Consider the following 19,229-nt stretch of genomic DNA (forward strand, 5'->3'; position numbering starts at 1 on the left):
TTGAGATTATTACTCCCGATCGCTGTGTCAATATTCAATTTCTCTAAATGGCATCTCTCTCGAGCTGCCAGCGGTTTGATTTTCATTCACCCTTCAGTTGTGTTTTCTCGGTCTTAACTCGTCAATGGAAAGATATTGATCTTAGGAGGAACGGTGCAGGGGGGTTTGGATAGTCTGCGAGGGAACAAAAGGGCAAGATGAAGGAAGTGTTTTCGAATCGGATCTCTCTCTTCTGGAATTCTGCTTTCTTGCTCTCGTGCACAAACACACAGTGTTATCGGTTGAGATAAGGTGGCGGATTTACGTGATGCCAGATCACATCAAAGCTCGGTCATGGCTTCACATTCTGATCAGGGAGGTCTGTTGATTTCCTCCTGAGCTCAGTGGATCGTGCCTTTAGAGGATTCAGGTGCTGGGTTCAAAAGTGACAGAGTGATGCTGTGCAGTCCCAGTTAAGTGTTTGCAGTAGTCTGATGCATCCTTTAGAGCCTTGATCTCTGAATTATCCAGCAGGATCACAAAGTGTCAGTAGCTGAAGCTAATCTTTGTGAATTTTCTGCTACTGTGCCGTGCCGTAACGAATGTAATGAAATCAACTTTTTTAACTTTTTTTCTCTTCCAACCCTCTTCTTGTCCTTACTTTTTCTCTTTCTTTCTCTCTCTACAGCCCGATGAGCTGACTAATGTCCTGGAAATTTGTAATATAGTGTTCACCAGCATGTTTACGCTGGAGATGATCCTCAAGCTCACCGCCTTTGGCTTCTTTGAGTATCTGAGAAACCCCTACAATATCTTTGATGGCATCATTGTGATCATCAGGTCAGTGCATTGAACCTTTAATGTTTAATGTCTCATCATAGGTTTAATGTGTTTTTAGATTGGAAAAAAGATTGGTCATTTACATTATTGAATCAACAGAAGAATTTGATTCATCGATTGAGTTTTCATTGATATTTTGTAATTTAATTGAAGTGCTAATGTTCAGATATACTCCTCTTTTTGTGTATGTATACAGTGTTTGTGAGATCATAGGGCAGTCTGACGGAGGTCTGTCCGTCCTGAGGACGTTCAGACTGCTGAGGGTCATAAAGCTGGTGCGGTTCATGCCAGCTCTCCGCAGACAGCTGGTGGTCCTCATGAAGACCATGGACAACGTGGCCACCTTCTGCATGTTACTAATGCTCTTTATCTTTATATTCAGGTGGGTCATATTTTGTGGGGTTACTCAGTTTAACATTCATACTGTGCAGTTTTAAAGAATTCTGTTCAGTGGAAACCTAATTTTAAGGAAACTGCCATTGTTGCCAGGTAGATTGATGTCAGAGTTACTCAAAAACAGCACAGATCTTAAATATAAATAAGTCTAATTAAGTTAAGCAAACTTAATTGTTTTTTAGTGCTCTTGTATAGTCATAATACTTTGTACCTAAGTAAAAACTTTCATTTTTAACCTCATGGACGCAAGTTTATAGTGTTCGAAGCATAGTTTACAAAAAATAAAAATGATTGATTTAATCACCCTCATCCCATCCTCTGGGTATGTGGAAGTCGAACAGCCGAAGTTATATAATATCCTGGCTCTTCCTATCTTTGTAATGCCGTTGAATTGGATCTAAGGTTCAAAAGTTTCAGAAAGCACATCTGTCCATCACAAGTGGGTTAATTAAATGTCTCCTGAAGCAAAACGATATGTTTCTGAGAGAAAATTATTGCTATTATGTGCTTATTTAGCAACGGTTACATCACCGCATATAAATGAACAGTATTCAGACAAAAACAGACAATCTATAAGTAAATGTTTATATAGTATATTGAATGTCGAATCTCATAGGTTTTTATATGTCTTGTGACTAGAAAAAAAGAAGTCATACACCTAGCATGGCATAGGGTTATTTTAATTTTCTGGTGAATTACTCTGTTAAGCATAAATCAACAAAAATTTGTGAGGTTTATGCTTAAACCAAGAAAAATGTGATTTGCCAGTAAATTGTGATATTGTTTTTACATAAATTAATTAAAGTTACCAACTAGGCAGCATTTTCGCTATTTCAATTTGATGCTATTCAAACGTTTCTTAGGGCTCAAAGGTGAATTGCAAAATTAGTTTAACAACACAGTCCTTGGGAAACTTAATGGCCAAATCTAAAGCGCCTTAAAAATTCTGTGTTGCTTAATTTTACATCCCTCTCCAATAAAGCACCTAGGGTTTATAAAATCACACACCTGACACCCCCCCCTCGACAGCCGAATCAAGCTGGGTTGTGCATGGCTGCGTGTCTCAGCTGCACAGGGGGCTGAGAGCACATCTTAGGTTGGGCTGCGAATGACAGGCCCATAAGGATCAGTGCGAGATTGATAGAGAGCGGTACAATAACACTCGGGCCCCTGGTGCCCACTGACTCGCCCGCTTCCCCCTGCAGCTCCGCAATTCCAGCAGAGTGCTCGGAGACGGATGGAGGCTACAGCACGATTGAGTGCATTAACCGATCCCGACGATCCGTCTTTCCCACTCACGTTCGTCTTTCAGCGTCTTCCACCCTCCTCGAGCATCTCAATTTATAACCCCTCATCTAAAAACAATGCCCTGATTTATGTCTCTCAAATGGATGGAGTCGTCCCAGGCCGGTCTGCGGGCCCTCGCAAGGTACAGTCGGATGAAATTGAGAAAATTAATCAGCTGAACGCTTCGGCTGTGGCGATTATTAATCCTTCAATCGGCTTTTTAAGATGTCTGTTGCATAAAAGTGTTTCTGAACATTTCCTCTTTTTAAACTACGAGTGGTGCTCAAGTATCCACAGCAACATATACTATAATTTATACTGAAACGAATTGCAAGCTAAATTACTCATTTATTTATTTCACAGGCTTCATATTTTTATTCAAAGTTTATAATTACAGATTTAGGTTTTGGTTTAAAAAAAGCAAAAACAAATTCTCAACTGAACCTGGGCAAATACCCACAGGGCTACACACATCTCGGGTTAAGATCACCAGCATAGATTAATGTACGCAAATGTGTTCGTATTGTGAACTTTCAGTCTGCGGTTTGTTTGTAATATCTCCACTGTCTCATCTGTCTGTCTCTCGTTGATTATTGCATTCTGTGATCTGTGATTGGTCACATCCCTGGCAGCTGTCCTTACACAAGACTGATAACATTTTGATAAGCTTATCTCCGGCAGACTCATTCGTCTTTACGTCTCACATTCTGTTGAGGTTGATTGAAAAAATACGGTATCAGAATAGCTAAATGTGAGTAACAGTCTTTGTCTGGTTTTTCCCTCTATGCAGTATTCTTGGAATGCACATCTTTGGCTGTAAATTTAGCCTGAAGACAGAAGCTGGGGACACGGTACCTGACAGAAAAAATTTTGACTCTCTGCTTTGGGCCATTGTCACAGTGTTTCAGGTACGTAGCGATCTCAAAACCCATCTCATTTTTGAAAGTGCTGCTTCAGGTGAAAGGAAACATGGGCTGACTGGGAGTCAGGTAAAAATATTGAATCATGCACACCTGGGAATTTACTTTGGTGGAATAACACTGTTCAGACTATTAGACAATATAGGATGTGGGGAAAAAAAAACGTCTCTGTGTGGATCTATCATGGATTGAGGATTCGCGGGGCCGGGAGCCAATGTGAAAGATGCATCTGAGGCTCTGTTGCTACTGAATGACTGAGCGTATGAGATTACCAGCATGCGTCTGCTGCAACATGTCCGCTGAGAAAATCTATAACTTTATCATAGTGGCAGATTTATTATAGCAGATTTATTCAGAACAGTAAAGCAATATTATTTCTACAGCTTTCAAAAACTCACACCTCAATGTACAGATACAGTCTCTTTAATTGTTTATACATTTCTATTATTGATTATTGTCATAAATTAGTTATTTTCAAAAAACACTTTCTAAATGGGCCAGAATATTCAGTTTAGTTTTTCATATACTTTGAAACATTGCTTATCTAATCAGACTTAAGCACCATACTGTATAATAGTGTCTTTTTAGATTTTTTTTAGATGCTTTTTAAGCATTTTTTTATTGTTTTTAAAACATAGTTTTATGTCAGGTGAGTGTCGCATTCATAACAATTTCTCATAAAGGGGCACATTTTAATTAAAATAAGTGTTTCGTAATCTTCTCCCTTTTGTTGGGTATTATGCTTCTGGTTTGTAGATTTTAGTTCACAGAAATCCTACAAAGCATGTTGTCTCTCAAAAATGTGCATCCTGTTTTGTCACATCCATACATTTCTTCTCTCTTTTTAATTTTGTGATACACTGTAAAAAAAATCCTGTAAAATTTACAGTAAACTACTGGCAGCAGGGTTGCCAGCCAGTTACTGTAAATTGTACAGCCACAGTACTGTAATTTAATTTACAGCCATTTACTGTAATTGCAGAATACAGGAAAAACTGTAATTTTGAATAGCAACAGTATAATGCTGTATTTTTTACAGCAAATTGCTTGATTTTAATTTACTTTATTTAGAAGAAATACATATTTTTTTTTTATTGATACAAAAATACATTACAGACAAATTGTGTACGTTGTTGTACATGAAATAATTTTATTCAGTAACAACTTCATAGTATCCAACATGGCTCTTTAAACATTCATGTTTAAACAACACGTTAACCAACATTACCATCATGAAACAACATTGCAAAACAAGGCCCAAGTGAGTCTCTAAAACGGTCCACATCTTGATCCATCAGAGCACAACAAGTAGCTGGAACTATGGAAACGAAACAAGAGAATAATGTTAGATATTCAATTTATAGTCAGAGAAAAACAGAGGACAACATATACAGTCAGAGAATAATATGATGTAATTCAATGATGAGATCTGTGTGTGTGTGTGTGTGTGTGTGTGTGTGTGTGTGCGTGTGTCTGTGTGTGTGTGTGTGTGTGTGTGTGTGTGTGCTTCTTACTTTTCATCGATTACACTGAATATTCATCATTGTGTTTAGAAGAGCGGCAACATGTGGGTTCACTGCAACCTGTTTCTTCTGTTTCCTGGCATTTTAGATGATGCTTCTTGTTCCACTCTCTGGATTAATATCTACAAATCAGTCAGGAAAAACTAAATGTTATATATTAAATGTGCAAAATATATTATATTAAAACACATGAATTAAATCATCAGCTTGCTAGTGTTAAATAGGGGAGACTTCTAAATAATTTGCCCAAAAAAATTGCATCTCTCGTTGAGAAATATTGTTTTAAAGGTCTTAACAGGTATATAACATTAACATATCTATAAAAAGCAGGTAAGGAAGTTGTTCAATTAATACCTTTCATTGGACTCCAAGTACATGCTGCCCCATCCTGGTACTCAAGCCTGAATATGTAACATGTTATGAACAGAGTGGGAAGGCCAGACATGAAGCTGTGCTGAGCACCGTCACACACAACCTAACCTTCAGTAGTCAGCATCCAGTGGCCTGCATGGCAAAGTGTGTCCTAAAACAAACAATTATACATGTGACAATAGTAATAGTTAATAGTGACTATACAATTATCTTTAAGCATTTTACATTTAAACTTCATTTAAGTATAAGTGACTCTACAAACAAACTCTAAGCAAATTAAACAGAATAACTTACACTTAAAACCGTACTTATACAGAAATGTAATCCAACTAACGTTAGAGATGTCACGGTCAAGAAATTGTCACACTAGTATTTTGTAACGGGTCTCACTCCCACCCTCCAACGGTCCTGTTTGGGAGACAGGCCTGCTATACAATGAGGGTGTCGGTAACGTCTTTTGCTACAGCTCTCATCTGGCCTCCGTTACATATACTGTATATCTAGCTGGTTACGTACATTAATCACTTTACCGGGCTATCCTCCGTGAACATCGACTTACCTCGAGCTATGGTGACTCATTTTAATTTGGGCGCTCGATTTAACGGATGACTGCATTTGCAAATTTGAATTACACCACAAAATAATCACGACCGAGTATATCACAACTGTCGAAGCATGTAACTTTTACCGAGTCTACGGCGGGCGCGATGTTCAACATTAAAAAAACAACCGTCAACTTACTAATACAATGAACTGTAGCTCGTCACATACCGCCTTCGCTCCTGGTGTGAACAAAAACTCTAAATAACATGAACAACTTCTGTCCTCAGGTGCTATAGCGACGGAGAATGTTTGAAATCTTACCGCGACGGCGCTGCTGAAACCCCGCAAGACTCCTTCGGTCCCCGCGGATGGAGGTTGAATCCGGGGTTAGCAATATGAACCGCGAATTTAGATACCTCTATATAAAGTTACCAGCATGATATTTACCAAATATGGAAAAAAAATACGTAATAAGTTACTTACCACAGGTGTGAATCATTCATTTTGCGCACTACCCCAATCTCGACTGTTGAAGATCATCCCGCCATTGTAGATTTGAAATTTACAGCAATATTCTGTACATTGAGTTAATCCGTCAAGTGACCCCAGAATGCATTGCACTTTACAGCAATATTCTGTATTATTTAAAATACAGTCAGCTTCTGTAAAATAACGCTGTAGTTTTTACAGCAATTCGTTACAGTGTATTTGGACTCATCAGAGGTTAAGTAAAATAAAATATTGGTACTATTGGAAATTAATACATTCTCTGAGAATTTATGTTTCAAGTTTGGACTCAAAATGTCACATCCATAACGCTGCCCAATGGTATAATGACCCATATATAACGATCTGTATTATAATTGTTATTTAAATACAACAACAAAAAAATAAGGAATTGAAATTGTACAGTATATAGATTTCAGGACACTCTCCCCAATATTGTTCAAGATTTGCTTAATACCAAGGGAGGTCACACCAAATATTGACTTTGCCTGAAGAAGGCATTTTTGTTCTGTTTGTGTACGTTTCCTATATTTTTTCAGTTTATATCTTAATAACAAGACCAAATGTGACCCTGGATCACAAAACCAGTCTTAAGTAGCATCTGAACATTTTTAGTAAAAGACAAAAATACATTGTATGGGTCTAAATTCTAGATTTTTATTTTATGCCAAAAATCATTAGGATATTAAGTAAAAATCATGTTCCACAAAGAAAGTTTGTAAATTTCCTACCTTAAATATATAAAAACGTTAGTTTAGTGAGTGGATGGCCTGCCACAGTGCTCCTGATTTACAACTTCAAAGGCAATTTTCTCAATATTAAGATTTTTTGCACTCTCAGAGTCCTGAGTTTTAAATGATTGCATCTCAGCCAGATATTGTCCTATTCTAACAACTCATACATCAATAGAAATCATATTTATTCGTCTTCAAGATTATGCAAAAATCTCAATTTCGAAAAAATGACCCATAAGATTGGTTGTTTTTTTTCAATGGTTTTGTTGTTCAGGGTCACAAATAATGGATGTGAACAAAAGTCTAAAACAGCGAAGCTGCTGATGGCTTAAGAACTGTATAAATACAGAATTTTCCCATAAAAAAATCTTACCTTTAATTATCTTGTGTATATGTGTTCAGATCTTAACTCAGGAGGACTGGAACATGGTTCTGTATAATGGCATGGCCTCTACCTCCCCGCTGGCAGCCCTGTATTTCGTGGCCCTCATGACCTTCGGGAACTACGTTCTCTTCAATCTGCTTGTGGCCATCCTGGTGGAGGGATTTCAGGCTGAGGTAAAACCGCTCAACTAAAGTTTTAGTGTAATTGAGCGTTTTGCTTGATGCACAAAACAATTTCCGACAGAATTGGGGTTTTAACTGCTGAATATTAAAATGTCACACAGTGTAAATTTAAATACTGTATGTAAAAAAATAGCGTCTGTTGACTGTAACTATTATGCTTTTCAAAACAAAAAAATGTTTCCAGTGTTCAGCAATAAAATGATAGAAAGAACACGCATAGGCTTTGATAACTTACCGGGCTGTCCTGGGCCTTTTATCAGGCTTTCGAGTGGCTTGTGTTGAGATTTGTATGTTCTTTGGGGTTGAAAGTATTTTCAGTGCACTGGCATCTAAATAGGACTTTGCAGGTAGGTAGGTAGACTACAGGAGTAGGTTATCTCTCTGGGGACAGGTAGAAGTGGGCCTCCAGGTTATAGTCTATATCTGAGATGCAGGGTGTTTGGCGAGGGTGAGTAGGGAACTAGAACAGACATGGTTGACTTTCAAAGGGAGGGCAAAGAGATTGACATATCTATTAAAGAATGCTCATGACTGTTTAGTCATTTTATAAGAGCATTTGTGTTCCTGGCTCTCTTGTCTGTTGTCTTGTTTCTGTTTCTGTAACTCAACCTTGTTCTGTTTGTCTTGTTGACCTTGGGTCTTTAATTTCCAGGGCGACGCTAACCGCTCCTACTCAGATGATGACAGATCCTCCTGTAACTTAGAAGAAATAGAAAAGAAAGACTCTCTTCAGCTGTCAGGTGGGTGCACTTAAAGGAAGTGTTCTAAAGGGGCAGTTCACCTGAAAGTGGAAACATTGTGATTTTTGACTCTCACCCCAAAGCATGATACTTTTATCTGTTGAACACAATAAAGGAATTTTGAAGAGTCTTGGGTATTGCTATTTTCCACAAAATTACAGTTTACAGCACATAAGGTGTATGGGTGCCAGCCAGGTTTTAAAAAAATACAGCTTTAAAAGTCTATATGCCCTGTGCACTATTTGAGTCTCTCATATAAGCAAAGCTGGTGCTATGCTTTAGAAGAATTTATAGTCAACTCCATAGTTTGTTAATTTTTTATGATGCTTTTAAATTTGGCCTTTTTGGAAACTGAAAATGTAACATTTACTTAAAAAATTCTCTTTATGTTTTAAAAAAGATTGGTTTGGATGAACTTGAAATTATGACAGCATGCACATGCTCATGCAGTTCCTTCGAATGTTGTATGGACACCTGCTACTTTGAACAGTGTCTTCCAACCTTGGGGCTCAACCTTCAACTTGCATTGCATTCATTTGGAACAATACATTGAAATGTCACTTCAAAAGGATCACAAAGAAAGAAAATAACTTGCACCGTGAGATCTAAGGACATACTGTGATGAATAATTAATGTATACGCTAAAGCCTTTAGTGTCTCTCCATGGACAGAAGACAGTCTTACATCCTACCATCAGTGTCTCCTGGTGTGAGAGGAACATTTTGAAAGACCTGAAATCAAAGGAGCTTGAAACTTTAATAGGCTTGTCGGCAAATGGTTGTTTTTAATTCGCCACCACAAACACAAAACAAGTGGTTTTCCCTCATGGTGGCTTGTGATGAGCCAACTAGTGTTCCTCAAGGCTTAAATGATTTTAAAAAATGTTTTATTTGTGACCAATCAGTTTTGATGTGTGATGTCCTGTCCTCTGGATAGATCCCAAGATTTCAACTTTGACCCCTAATGGCCATCTCGACTTGGCCCCTGCGCCCAACGCCAGGGGTCTGTACCCTTCAGAAAGGCTGAGCTTTGCCTTGGGTTCTCGCAAGAGCAGCGTGAGCTCTCTGGGCAGGGCTAGCCTGGAGCAAACCACTCTGGTAAGCCATTTCACATTCCGCGGTCAATCGTAGACACTTGATTTTTCAAGAGGCCACCAGGGCTGCATCATACTATCCTAGCAATTCAAAACCCCCTTTAAAAATGCACAAAGAACAAAGTAATTATTCATCAGCTCTGCATGTATTAGCATTTAGTGAAGCATTAATAAGACCCTTACTCAACACTTGGAGAGTCGTAACTGCTCGTCTAGGCGGTGCTGTACAAGCATATACGCAGAGGGTCATTGAGCGGGCACTTGAAAAGCAGAGAGCAACTTATAGCCAGATAATTATTTTTACAATGGCTGAAATGATAACAGCCCTCGTGAGGAGGTTGTTTTTTTATACGAGGGTTCTAGACGGCAATGGGGGGATTGACTGCTGATAGTGTGGTTTATTTGCACACACTGTCTGTGTTTTGCAGATTCACCATATTAGTTATGCAAATGAGGCACAAACACGGCCTAAATTTTAGTGTTGAATGAAGTGTGCACGCCGCAGTTCTTTATCGTTGTGGTATGCTGCAAGCTGTTTTGATCTGGCATACTTTGACCGGGGCTTTACGGTGTTGCTACGGCAGACTCAGCTACTAAATTTTGTGAATAAGGTGTAGACAGGACTGTTTAGTAAAAGCTGAACTTATGTTCTGTGTGCATCAGTGCCCTGGACGAGCCTCTCTGTACCACAACTGGGGGCGGCCCACCCTGCAAGGCGTGTGGAGTCGCAGGTCAAGCTGGAACAGCTTGGGGCGATCCTCAAGATGTCTGGGTATGGGCGGAGGAGGAAGTTTAAGGGTCCGCAGTCCTAACTCCCGCCCAGCCGAGCAGGAGTCCCTGCTCTCGCCGCCGCCACCTCCCCTGCATCCGCCTCTCCTCTCCAGACAATTCGTACTGCGCAGAGAACGGAGGGCACTCTCTCTGGAGCTCCCGGAGCTGCTGCAGGTGCCCGGGCCGGCCTTGCCTCCTCTGCACCCTCGTATGCACAAGAAGAGGATCTCTGGTGGGCAGGGAAGTGTTGGAGATCACCATGACTGCAATGGGAAGACCCCCTCAGTCCAACCTCATATCATCAATGAAGTCTACCCTCAGGTCAACGCACGCAAGGACAGGGAGGATCTAGACGATGAGCTGGACTATGTAAGTGTCAACAAACCATGTGGAGGTTATATGAAGCTATAAAATATTATGGAGATGGAGAAGAGTAAGAATTGTCGTAGATTTGTAAAAAGTATTCTGCTCTTATAGGTCTGCTGTAAACCAAGCCAATTGTCCATACAATAAGCCAATCGACCAAACAATGAAAATGGCCCAAATAATATCTGCTATCGTGAATCACAACAGATGGCGACAGGCTTTCAGTTTTTAATTTACAGCCAGACTCTTGTTTTGTAAGCAATTAATAGTAACATTATGGCATCTCCAATGGAACAAAGTTATTGGAAAGATCTGTTTCATAACTGCTCCAACCATCCAATACAATTCCAACACCCCCCCCTCCCTTTTTACTGCAGAATTTGTCCCAGCCCTCATTTTGCAAGCACGGTGTGGTAATGCCACCAGATCATAAACCCACATGCTTTATTTCATCTGCAGAGTTTATGTTTCCGGCTTCAGAAGATGATGGAGGTGTACAGACCAGACTGGTGTGAGACCAGGGAAGACTGGTCCGTCTTCCTCTTCTCTCCACAAAACAAGTCAGTCCTTGTAATGTTTCTAATACATGACAGTCATCCGCACTTGCTGTATGAGGTTTTTTAGGCTGCCGGTCTGATCAAGACAATATCATGACAACTAAAAACACAGAATAGATTTCCATATCATTTTATGCAAGTCCAATTACAATACACACTGAGGTATTTTGCAAGCAATTTCTTCAGCTAGACTTAGAGGTCTGCCAAATGCCTAAATGTAAATGTAGACTTAGAGGTCATTCGCACAGGACACATTCATGTTTTCCAGCAGTTTTTAATCATATGCACATTGACGTGTTTGACACTGTTTTTTAACCTGTCAAGCAATAAGCCGTGTGTTTTTAGACAGCGTGTCACGTTAAATGTAGTTCAACCTTGAAAATATTGCCCTTAAACTCTTCTTGAGGTGCATTCTCCAACATCTTCTTACGTTCTGCCAAGTCGTCTTTTTATGTGAGAAAACATTTATGAAAAAAGCATTAATGTCACTAACCACTAGGGTGGCGCTGACACTCAAGGACACAAATGTGCTTATTCCAGACTAGTATAAACATTCTGTATCATCAGATTTATGTTTTGTTCAGACAAACATAATAAATATTAATTTTCAAAAATGTATGGCATTAAATGTACATATTAAATTGACAGTTCACTATGCTTAGAAAACCACTCAAGAGAAAAGAGACAAATGTTTTGAGACTAACCCAAGTTTAAAAGTGCAGCTGCAAAAATTATTTTACAGAGCCAGACCTCATTATGATACAAAACAGATCAGTAGTCACTTCACACATAGAACAGGACTGAAATTAAGGCAACTAAGAAGAACCTTATGTCACAGTTTGCTCACCATAGTTCCACTGATGGCATCTCTGAGTAACAGTGAAGGAAAGATACCACCGCACCTCGTCTCCTCAGCCAGCTGTTATTCTTCTATCCCTGCCTGATCGATAGCACTGATGGGCTGCCAGGTCCTCAGAAAGTGCCTTGATTAGGATATTGATCACTGTCAGTGAGATAGGAGCCTATTATTCCCACCCTTGTCTGTCAGCCTGTGTTTTTCATATCTAGCTAAAATTTGAGCTGCAAATACAAACATTTTGATCTTTCCTCTTACATTTCTAATCTCTCCCTCAGATTCAGGTCGTTGTGTCAGTCCATCATAGCTCATAAACTGTTTGACTATGTGGTTCTGGTCTTCATCTTCTCAAACTGCATCACTGTGGCTTTGGAGAGACCCAAGATTCTGCAGGGTAGCCTGGTAAGACTGAGACCAAAATAACCTTTGATTGTTGAATCATTATGGATATATTTTGTCTTGATGAATGTAAAATATTTTTATATTTTAGCTCATTTTGGTCTGACTGAAATGTCATAATGAACAATGTAGATTAACATTTTTAGACTTTGACACACTTCACACAATATTCTTAAACAATTTGTTGTATTAAGTTTAATACATGTGCGGATTAAACATTTATATTTAAACATGCAAAACATAACATATTTAAATGTTTTTAAAAATAAGTTGAAAAGTTTCTGACTATCTTTGTCTTTCTCTTTTTCTCAATCTTCTACAGGAGAGGCTTTTTCTCACCGTGTCCAATTACATTTTCACAGCCATATTTGTGGGAGAAATGACACTCAAGGTAAATATTTACATATGATCTGAGATGTGCTGAGAAATATGCAGAAAATGATTATTTTGAGTCAGGATGCAGATGGTTGTACTGTTACTATAAAAATCTGTTTATTCTAATGGATGTTGTGATAATAATTTTTCACTAGGGTCCATTAGTGCAAAAGTCCATTAGTGCAAAAGTTTCTGTTTTGCACTTTTCTAATTGAATATACATTTTAAATGACAATTTTATTATATTAACATAACATTATCAATAATTTGAGGCCATTTAAAAAAATAAAAAAGGATGATTTTAAAATTAGAATTGAATCGAGTACTAAGTGTTTATTATTCCCCCTTTGATGTACTGACAGCAGGCAAAGGAGCTGCATGCACCCCCATATGTGTGCATAACATGCTGATCCTTTTTATCTCAGCATGCTTTGCAAAAATGTCAAAGATTATTTTATGTGGAACATTTTAAATGAAATAACAAAGAAACAGGTTTGCTCAATCAAGTAATACCATTGAAAAATTGTTAGTCTACAATATGTGTGATTTTGTAACACATTAAAACTGTGTATTTCATCTGTTCTAAAGATAAAAATCTCCAATTCTGGACCTCACTCTTGAGGTTAAGGAATATTATAGTGTGTAACATCATATTGCATTTTAAGAACCTGAGAAAAAAAATCACACACATTTGTCCTTTGTTGAAGTTACTGTTTGAACACTGTGGTTGTTAGAATGAGTAATAATACAAAAAATGAGTACGTACATGCGTGTGCGTGCACACTTGTGTTTTTGCGTCTCTACCTCTGATCCATCTTTCATTTCATCATTCTCCTTTCACTTGTATGCTCTTATTTCACTTTCTCGTCTGAATCTCTTGAGATTGGGTTACTTCGCTGGCTCTCATGACGAGCAATTAAGTAATGATATTAATAAGAGCCAGTTTCCTCTTTCAGACACAGTCAGTCTTAGATCCATGCCCATCTATTCAGCTCTGAGCTCTTGGCAGTTGTAGGTCATAAATTAGGTAAACTACTAAATCATTAACCAATGGAACATACACAGGATGGACCCGTCACAAACGCCACTACGTGTCCATAGACCCAGACTACTGTTCATTATAGTGTCTGTCTATGGATCTGTTCTTTTGTGATGTATCTGTCCTCATGTAAAATCTATTCAGAAATCTTTCTTTTAAAAGGTATTTCAGGATCTTGTTTAAACTTTATGTATTTTAATAGGATTATTGCATCAATGGTGTACAGTAACATTTACTAGAATGACTAACTAACAGGATGGAAATAAAGAGTTACTTGTATCCATTTCAAATGTGATATTTGAGAATTTAACAAAAATATGTAGATTTTTGAGTGAGACAAGCTAACGCCACAAAAAAATCATTGAATCCATAATATCAATATTGTCTGATGTTTGGTCCTTATATGAAAAAAATTGCATGGAAAATGGTCTTTGCATGTTTTAATAAAAGTGATTTTAAGGAAACCCCCCAAAAAGCTATACAATAATTACCAATTATACAAATAGAAATAGAATAGAATATTTTTTGTTTAGAACATCTCAGTTAGATAAAGAAAACAAGTTTGCTGCATAGTAGAAACAACCCCTGTGATCAGCTGCAGCAGGATGTTTTTTACCAAGTTGAAAAACAGTTATCTAAGGAGTTGGGTACTGAAGTAGTCGATTCAGCAGTCAGGTTGACATCCTTTCTTTTTGTGGACGTAGGCCATGTTGTTTGCTTTCAACTTGAATATTTTTATCTAATGCATTACAGATGTTGTCTAAAATTAGATACTAGATTCTAGAAAATACACAGTTTCCTAAAATGATATCCGACCTCAATAACCTACACAGAGGAGAGAGGTCCTAATCTTAATTAAAGCCAAAGAAGTGTAGATAAGTGGTTGTTCAGATATTTCACAGATCATGCAGAGCTTATTCTGGAGTCTGGACATTTTTAAAAGCACCGCTGCAGTAGGAGACACAAGTCAAACTCTGAGTTCACCTTTCTCTCGCTGACCAGAAAGTCAACAATTACACTCCATCCTTGGGGAGGGAGATTCTGCAGCCGCTGCAGAAATATGCCTGCCGGTGTGACACCGCCTGAGGGACAAAGACAGATTCTACTGTCCCAAACCCACCTACACTCCACTAATAGGAGCTCTGCAAGCAGATCTGCTCTCGCTCAAAAATCATCTCTTTAAATTGCTAGCGTGTTAGTGTCACATTACTGTGCTGCCTTGGTGTGCATCACTGGTTTATTATTGGCTTTTTGGCAATATTGTAAAGAACCTGTCAGGCTGATACATCCCAAATGTATCCCAAGAAAGAGCAGACGCAGATAGGAGATCTCATTTATTAAATATACATCACTCTTTCCAGCTTTCATTTCTTCTTCTGTGTGCTCTGTTCTCTTATAGACCTCAGCTGATGTCGACATCACACCGTGTGCATGTGGGTTGTTTAGGTTTCACATATGTTGTAGGGACCATCCAAGCAAATAAATGTATTTATCAAACACATCTTTCTCGGTGTTCATCAGAAATTGAGTTAGTGAGTAAATGATAACATAATTTTTATTTTGGGGTGAACTGTTCCTTTAAGTGCGTGAGCGCGTTACTTTCCTGTCACTTGTCTTGTTAGTGTTACATAATTTTGCCTCAGAAGCTTCAAGGTGATTCAACTGTCAGACCTCCTTGTATTTTGTATTCTTCACTTTCCGCTTTTAACCTTATTTGTTGTTTCTCATAAATCCCTTGTTTTGAGAGTCTCCTCACAGCCATCAGTTTCCTAAGTACAACTACACTGTGAAAAGGTTTTAAAATACATGTTAACATCTAAATAAAGAGTTGCCAGGTTAAAAAAGCTGCTTAATATGACTGAATAAACCACTGGGTTACAAACGTGAGGGTCAGATCAGGCAGAAATGTCTCATTATGGTTACATGTGCACTAACTGAGGTTCATAAATATGATTCCCCTGTGGAGTCTGTGGAATAACTTGACTTTCCTACACATGTTTGAGACCTGAGTCCTACTGAACGCCTTTGGGATGAATTAAAAATAATGATAGCTTGCCAGAACCCATCACCAAACATCAGTGTCAGAATGGGAGCAAATCCCTGCAGCCTTGGATCTAGTGATATTTCAGGTCATGTATTCATCATTTCAGGGATTACGTCTCTTCAGCATCATACACAATGCACAAAAGTGTCTGAATTTACGCACAGACACTCACATCCTGCATAGTGCATGATTTTAGTTGAGCACCGTGGCAGGATGTCATGATGGACGTAAGCAGGAGCCAGTTGAGTTCCATCCGTTCTCCACAAAGACAGCTACTCGCATGTCTCTTGGAGTCATGCTGACATTTTAAGTCAGACTACGGCGACCAGCGTAGATATCAGGAATATTGGCTATACTATTCAAACAAAAAAATAAAATGTCATGCCTTACATCCTGACAGTTTGGACAGTCTATAAGGTGGGATTTGAAAGACAGATCTCTATTAAATAAAGGCTTTTAATTGACTACAAAGTATTATTTGTGTAACTATAGGTGGTGTCGATGGGTTTGTATATTGGCGAGCAGGCGTACCTGCGCAGCAGCTGGAACATTCTGGATGGTTTCTTGGTTTTCGTTTCATTGATTGACATTGTCGTGTCAATGGCGGGCGGGGCCAAGATTCTGGGCGTGCTCAGGGTTCTGAGGCTTCTGCGCACACTTCGACCCCTCAGGTACGAATCAGCATTGTGAACATGCATATGGTATCGCCCGGCATGTGTCTGTTTTTCCCATATGGAGCTGTTTTTAGATTGGGTGTTGACTGAAGAGTGCTTAACACGTCTTTCCTTCTGACAGGGTTATCAGTCGAGCTCCTGGCCTCAAGCTGGTTGTGGAGACTTTGATCACCTCTCTGAAGCCTATAGGAAACATAGTTCTCATCTGCTGTGCCTTTTTCATCATCTTTGGCATCCTGGGAGTCCAGGTAAAGCACAGGGGCCCCGTGCCTCGGTTTTTATTTTCTTATATGTTAAATTCACTGTCACACCCCGCTCGTCCAGATAGTCTGTCTTTCTTTCTACTCCTGTTCTTTTTAAATTTCGAGTTCCTTTCTAGTTCTATTTTTTGGTGCCACGTCTCTGTCTTCATAGAGAAATGCTTTTTTTATTCTCTCCTGGTCTCGTTTCATAACACTATTATTCTTCCGAATATCCCACAGTGCTTTGACAGTTTTATTAAAGTGATGCTTGAGACGTGTGGCGCTGAGTGACAGGAAGTGTGTGTTGTGTTTTTTTGCCTGAGCAGCTATTCAAAGGCAAGTTTTACTACTGCTTAGGCCTGGATGTCAAAAACATCACCAACAAGTCTGACTGTCTCTTGGCCAATTACAAGTGGGTCCATCACAAGTACAACTTTGACAACCTTGGCCAGGTTAGTTTGTTCTCAGACTGGGCTTGTCATATTATGTCATAGTTGCGAAATATCACTACTGAGTGACTCAATTTGTGTGAATATGATGGATATACTTAAGTGTCCATGTTTATTTAGTTGTGCGTTCTTTTAAACCATAATTACAGCGTATATACTATGAATATAGCTCAAATGTTGAAATGCGAAGGTCATGGGTTTAGTTTCAAGGAAAGTTCAAGTTCAACGCTACTAAATGAACTGGATTAAAGAATCTGTCAGATGCACAAATGTAAATCTCTATAACAGCCTTTCTTAAATACCTCTATCACATGTACTGTACAGTAGTTGTGTGTGTTCTTGCATGTGCCCATATCCACGTGTGCACATCTTTGTGTTTCTACAGGCTTTGATGTCCCTGTTTGTTCTGGCTTCAAAGGACGGTTGGGTCAATATCATGTATCATGGTCTGGATTCAGTAGGAGTTGACCAGCAGGTACCGTCTCCTTCACGTAACATACCATCAAGTTGATGGATGTCTCATCCTGACAGCGATTCTTTGTTAATAAAGTATAAACCAAGGAAATATGTTTCTGTTTGCATAGCTCTATAAGTAAACATTTTCAAGTTAAGCTGGCATTGATAAAACGAAGTCTTACACCGTGTCTATGACAAACTGTTTGTTCTCAATGGGTTTGTTGCATCGCACCCCCATGCCTAATGTATGTCATTTGTCTTTTATCATGTCGCGCCAGTCGTGTCCAGTGTAGACACGGTGTTAAAGGGATACTCCACCCCAAATTTTATTCTGAGATTCTGTCAGCATTATTCACTCACCCTCAAGTTGCTCATAACCTATATACATTTCTTTCTTCTGTGGAACACAAAGAAAGATATTTAGAAGAAGGTTAGCACCTGAGATATCTGTATTAGTCAAAAAATGGTAGTCAGAGGTACCCTTAGAACTGTTTGTTTTCCTTAATTCTTCAAAATATCTGCTTTTGTGTTCATCAGAAAACAATATACAATACTCTTTACTATGGTAGTGACTGGTGCAACAGAAATCTTAGTTGCTGACATTCATCCAAATATCTTTCTTTGTGTTTCACAGAAGAAAGAAATGTATATAGGTTATGAGCAACTTGAGGGTGAATAATTCATGACAGAATTTTCATGTTTGGTCGACACACCAAAAATTTATTCATTAATGCTTAACCGCCATTTATATTACAAAAATGCTTGTTTACACTTGCACTTTTAATGCATGAATGATGGAATAAATGTAATTCAGCAGTGACAATCCATGTATCATGCAGATTTTAAAGCAAGGGGTCCCCAAACTGCGGCCCGCGGGCCGAGTGCAGCCAGCCCCCACATTTGGACCAGCCCTCTGAACAATGCAGACATTTTTTTTATATAAGGTTTCACTTATATCATGTCTATATTTAATATTGGCTTTCAGATTAAATTTCCCTTAGCTATTAACGTAGCCTTATTATTTTTTTAATTCACCTACCAACAGAATGGTACGTTCAACATAACGAACTATCGCAATCGAACAGTTTACGCGCAAACCAGCAGAAAAATTCAAAGAGACGACAAAATGGCCAAGCGGTTGGGAGAGAGAAAGGTTGATTCAGAATGCATTTGAGGTGAAACTAGCACTCCTTGTGGGACAAGTGCAAAAGCAAGACTTCACTCATCTCCCGGTTACCCAAAGTCTCTCGGCTGAGAAACCAGCAGCTCCATCCCCAGCTGAAAAGTCTCCGGAAGCGCTGGTAATGCTGAAGGCGGAGTTTGACATGCGATGCGATTCCTTGAGATTCATGTCCACGCTAAAGAAATCAGAATGCTGCAGACATTAACAAAGCCGTGCCTCCTTATCAGTTCGAGTTGGCTGAGTTGCAGAACTTTGATGTTCTGAAAGACGCATTTAAGCCCGACGGTCTCAAAAGGCAAGCAATGAAGATGTCCACA

General features: G+C 38.9%; 1 protein-coding gene and 1 long non-coding RNA gene across 4 annotated transcripts in view; one reads left to right on the top strand and one right to left on the bottom strand.

Moving 5' to 3' along the window:
• Positions 1-19,229, top strand: part of cacna1ia (calcium voltage-gated channel subunit alpha1 Ia) — a 77,606-nt gene that overhangs the window by 34,023 nt on the left and 24,354 nt on the right. For both annotated transcript variants that reach the window (XM_056752974.1, XM_056752975.1), the window contains exons 9-22: positions 668-819; positions 1,016-1,201; positions 3,293-3,410; positions 7,504-7,659; positions 8,321-8,408; positions 9,345-9,505; positions 10,165-10,641; positions 11,098-11,198; positions 12,330-12,453; positions 12,773-12,841; positions 16,401-16,579; positions 16,704-16,830; positions 17,151-17,276; positions 17,659-17,748. In XM_056752974.1, the coding sequence (XP_056608952.1) occupies positions 668-819; positions 1,016-1,201; positions 3,293-3,410; positions 7,504-7,659; positions 8,321-8,408; positions 9,345-9,505; positions 10,165-10,641; positions 11,098-11,198; positions 12,330-12,453; positions 12,773-12,841; positions 16,401-16,579; positions 16,704-16,830; positions 17,151-17,276; positions 17,659-17,748 (2,154 nt within the window). The remainder of the gene's footprint in view (positions 1-667; positions 820-1,015; positions 1,202-3,292; positions 3,411-7,503; positions 7,660-8,320; positions 8,409-9,344; positions 9,506-10,164; positions 10,642-11,097; positions 11,199-12,329; positions 12,454-12,772; positions 12,842-16,400; positions 16,580-16,703; positions 16,831-17,150; positions 17,277-17,658; positions 17,749-19,229) is intronic.
• On the bottom strand, positions 4,604-6,561 carry LOC130426310 (uncharacterized). Of its 2 annotated transcripts, XR_008907169.1 has the most exons (4): positions 6,344-6,561; positions 5,300-5,468; positions 4,937-5,067; positions 4,604-4,740 (listed from the first exon to the last, which is right to left on the bottom strand). It is a non-coding gene; the product is annotated as an uncharacterized LOC130426310 (long non-coding RNA). The 2 variants fall into 2 exon arrangements; XR_008907168.1 differs by lacking the exon at positions 6,344-6,561 and having other exon boundaries at positions 5,300-5,726.

The sequence above is a fragment of the Triplophysa dalaica genome, chromosome 7 (genome assembly GCF_015846415.1).
Source record: "Triplophysa dalaica isolate WHDGS20190420 chromosome 7, ASM1584641v1, whole genome shotgun sequence".
NCBI lineage: Eukaryota > Metazoa > Chordata > Actinopteri > Cypriniformes > Nemacheilidae > Triplophysa > Triplophysa dalaica.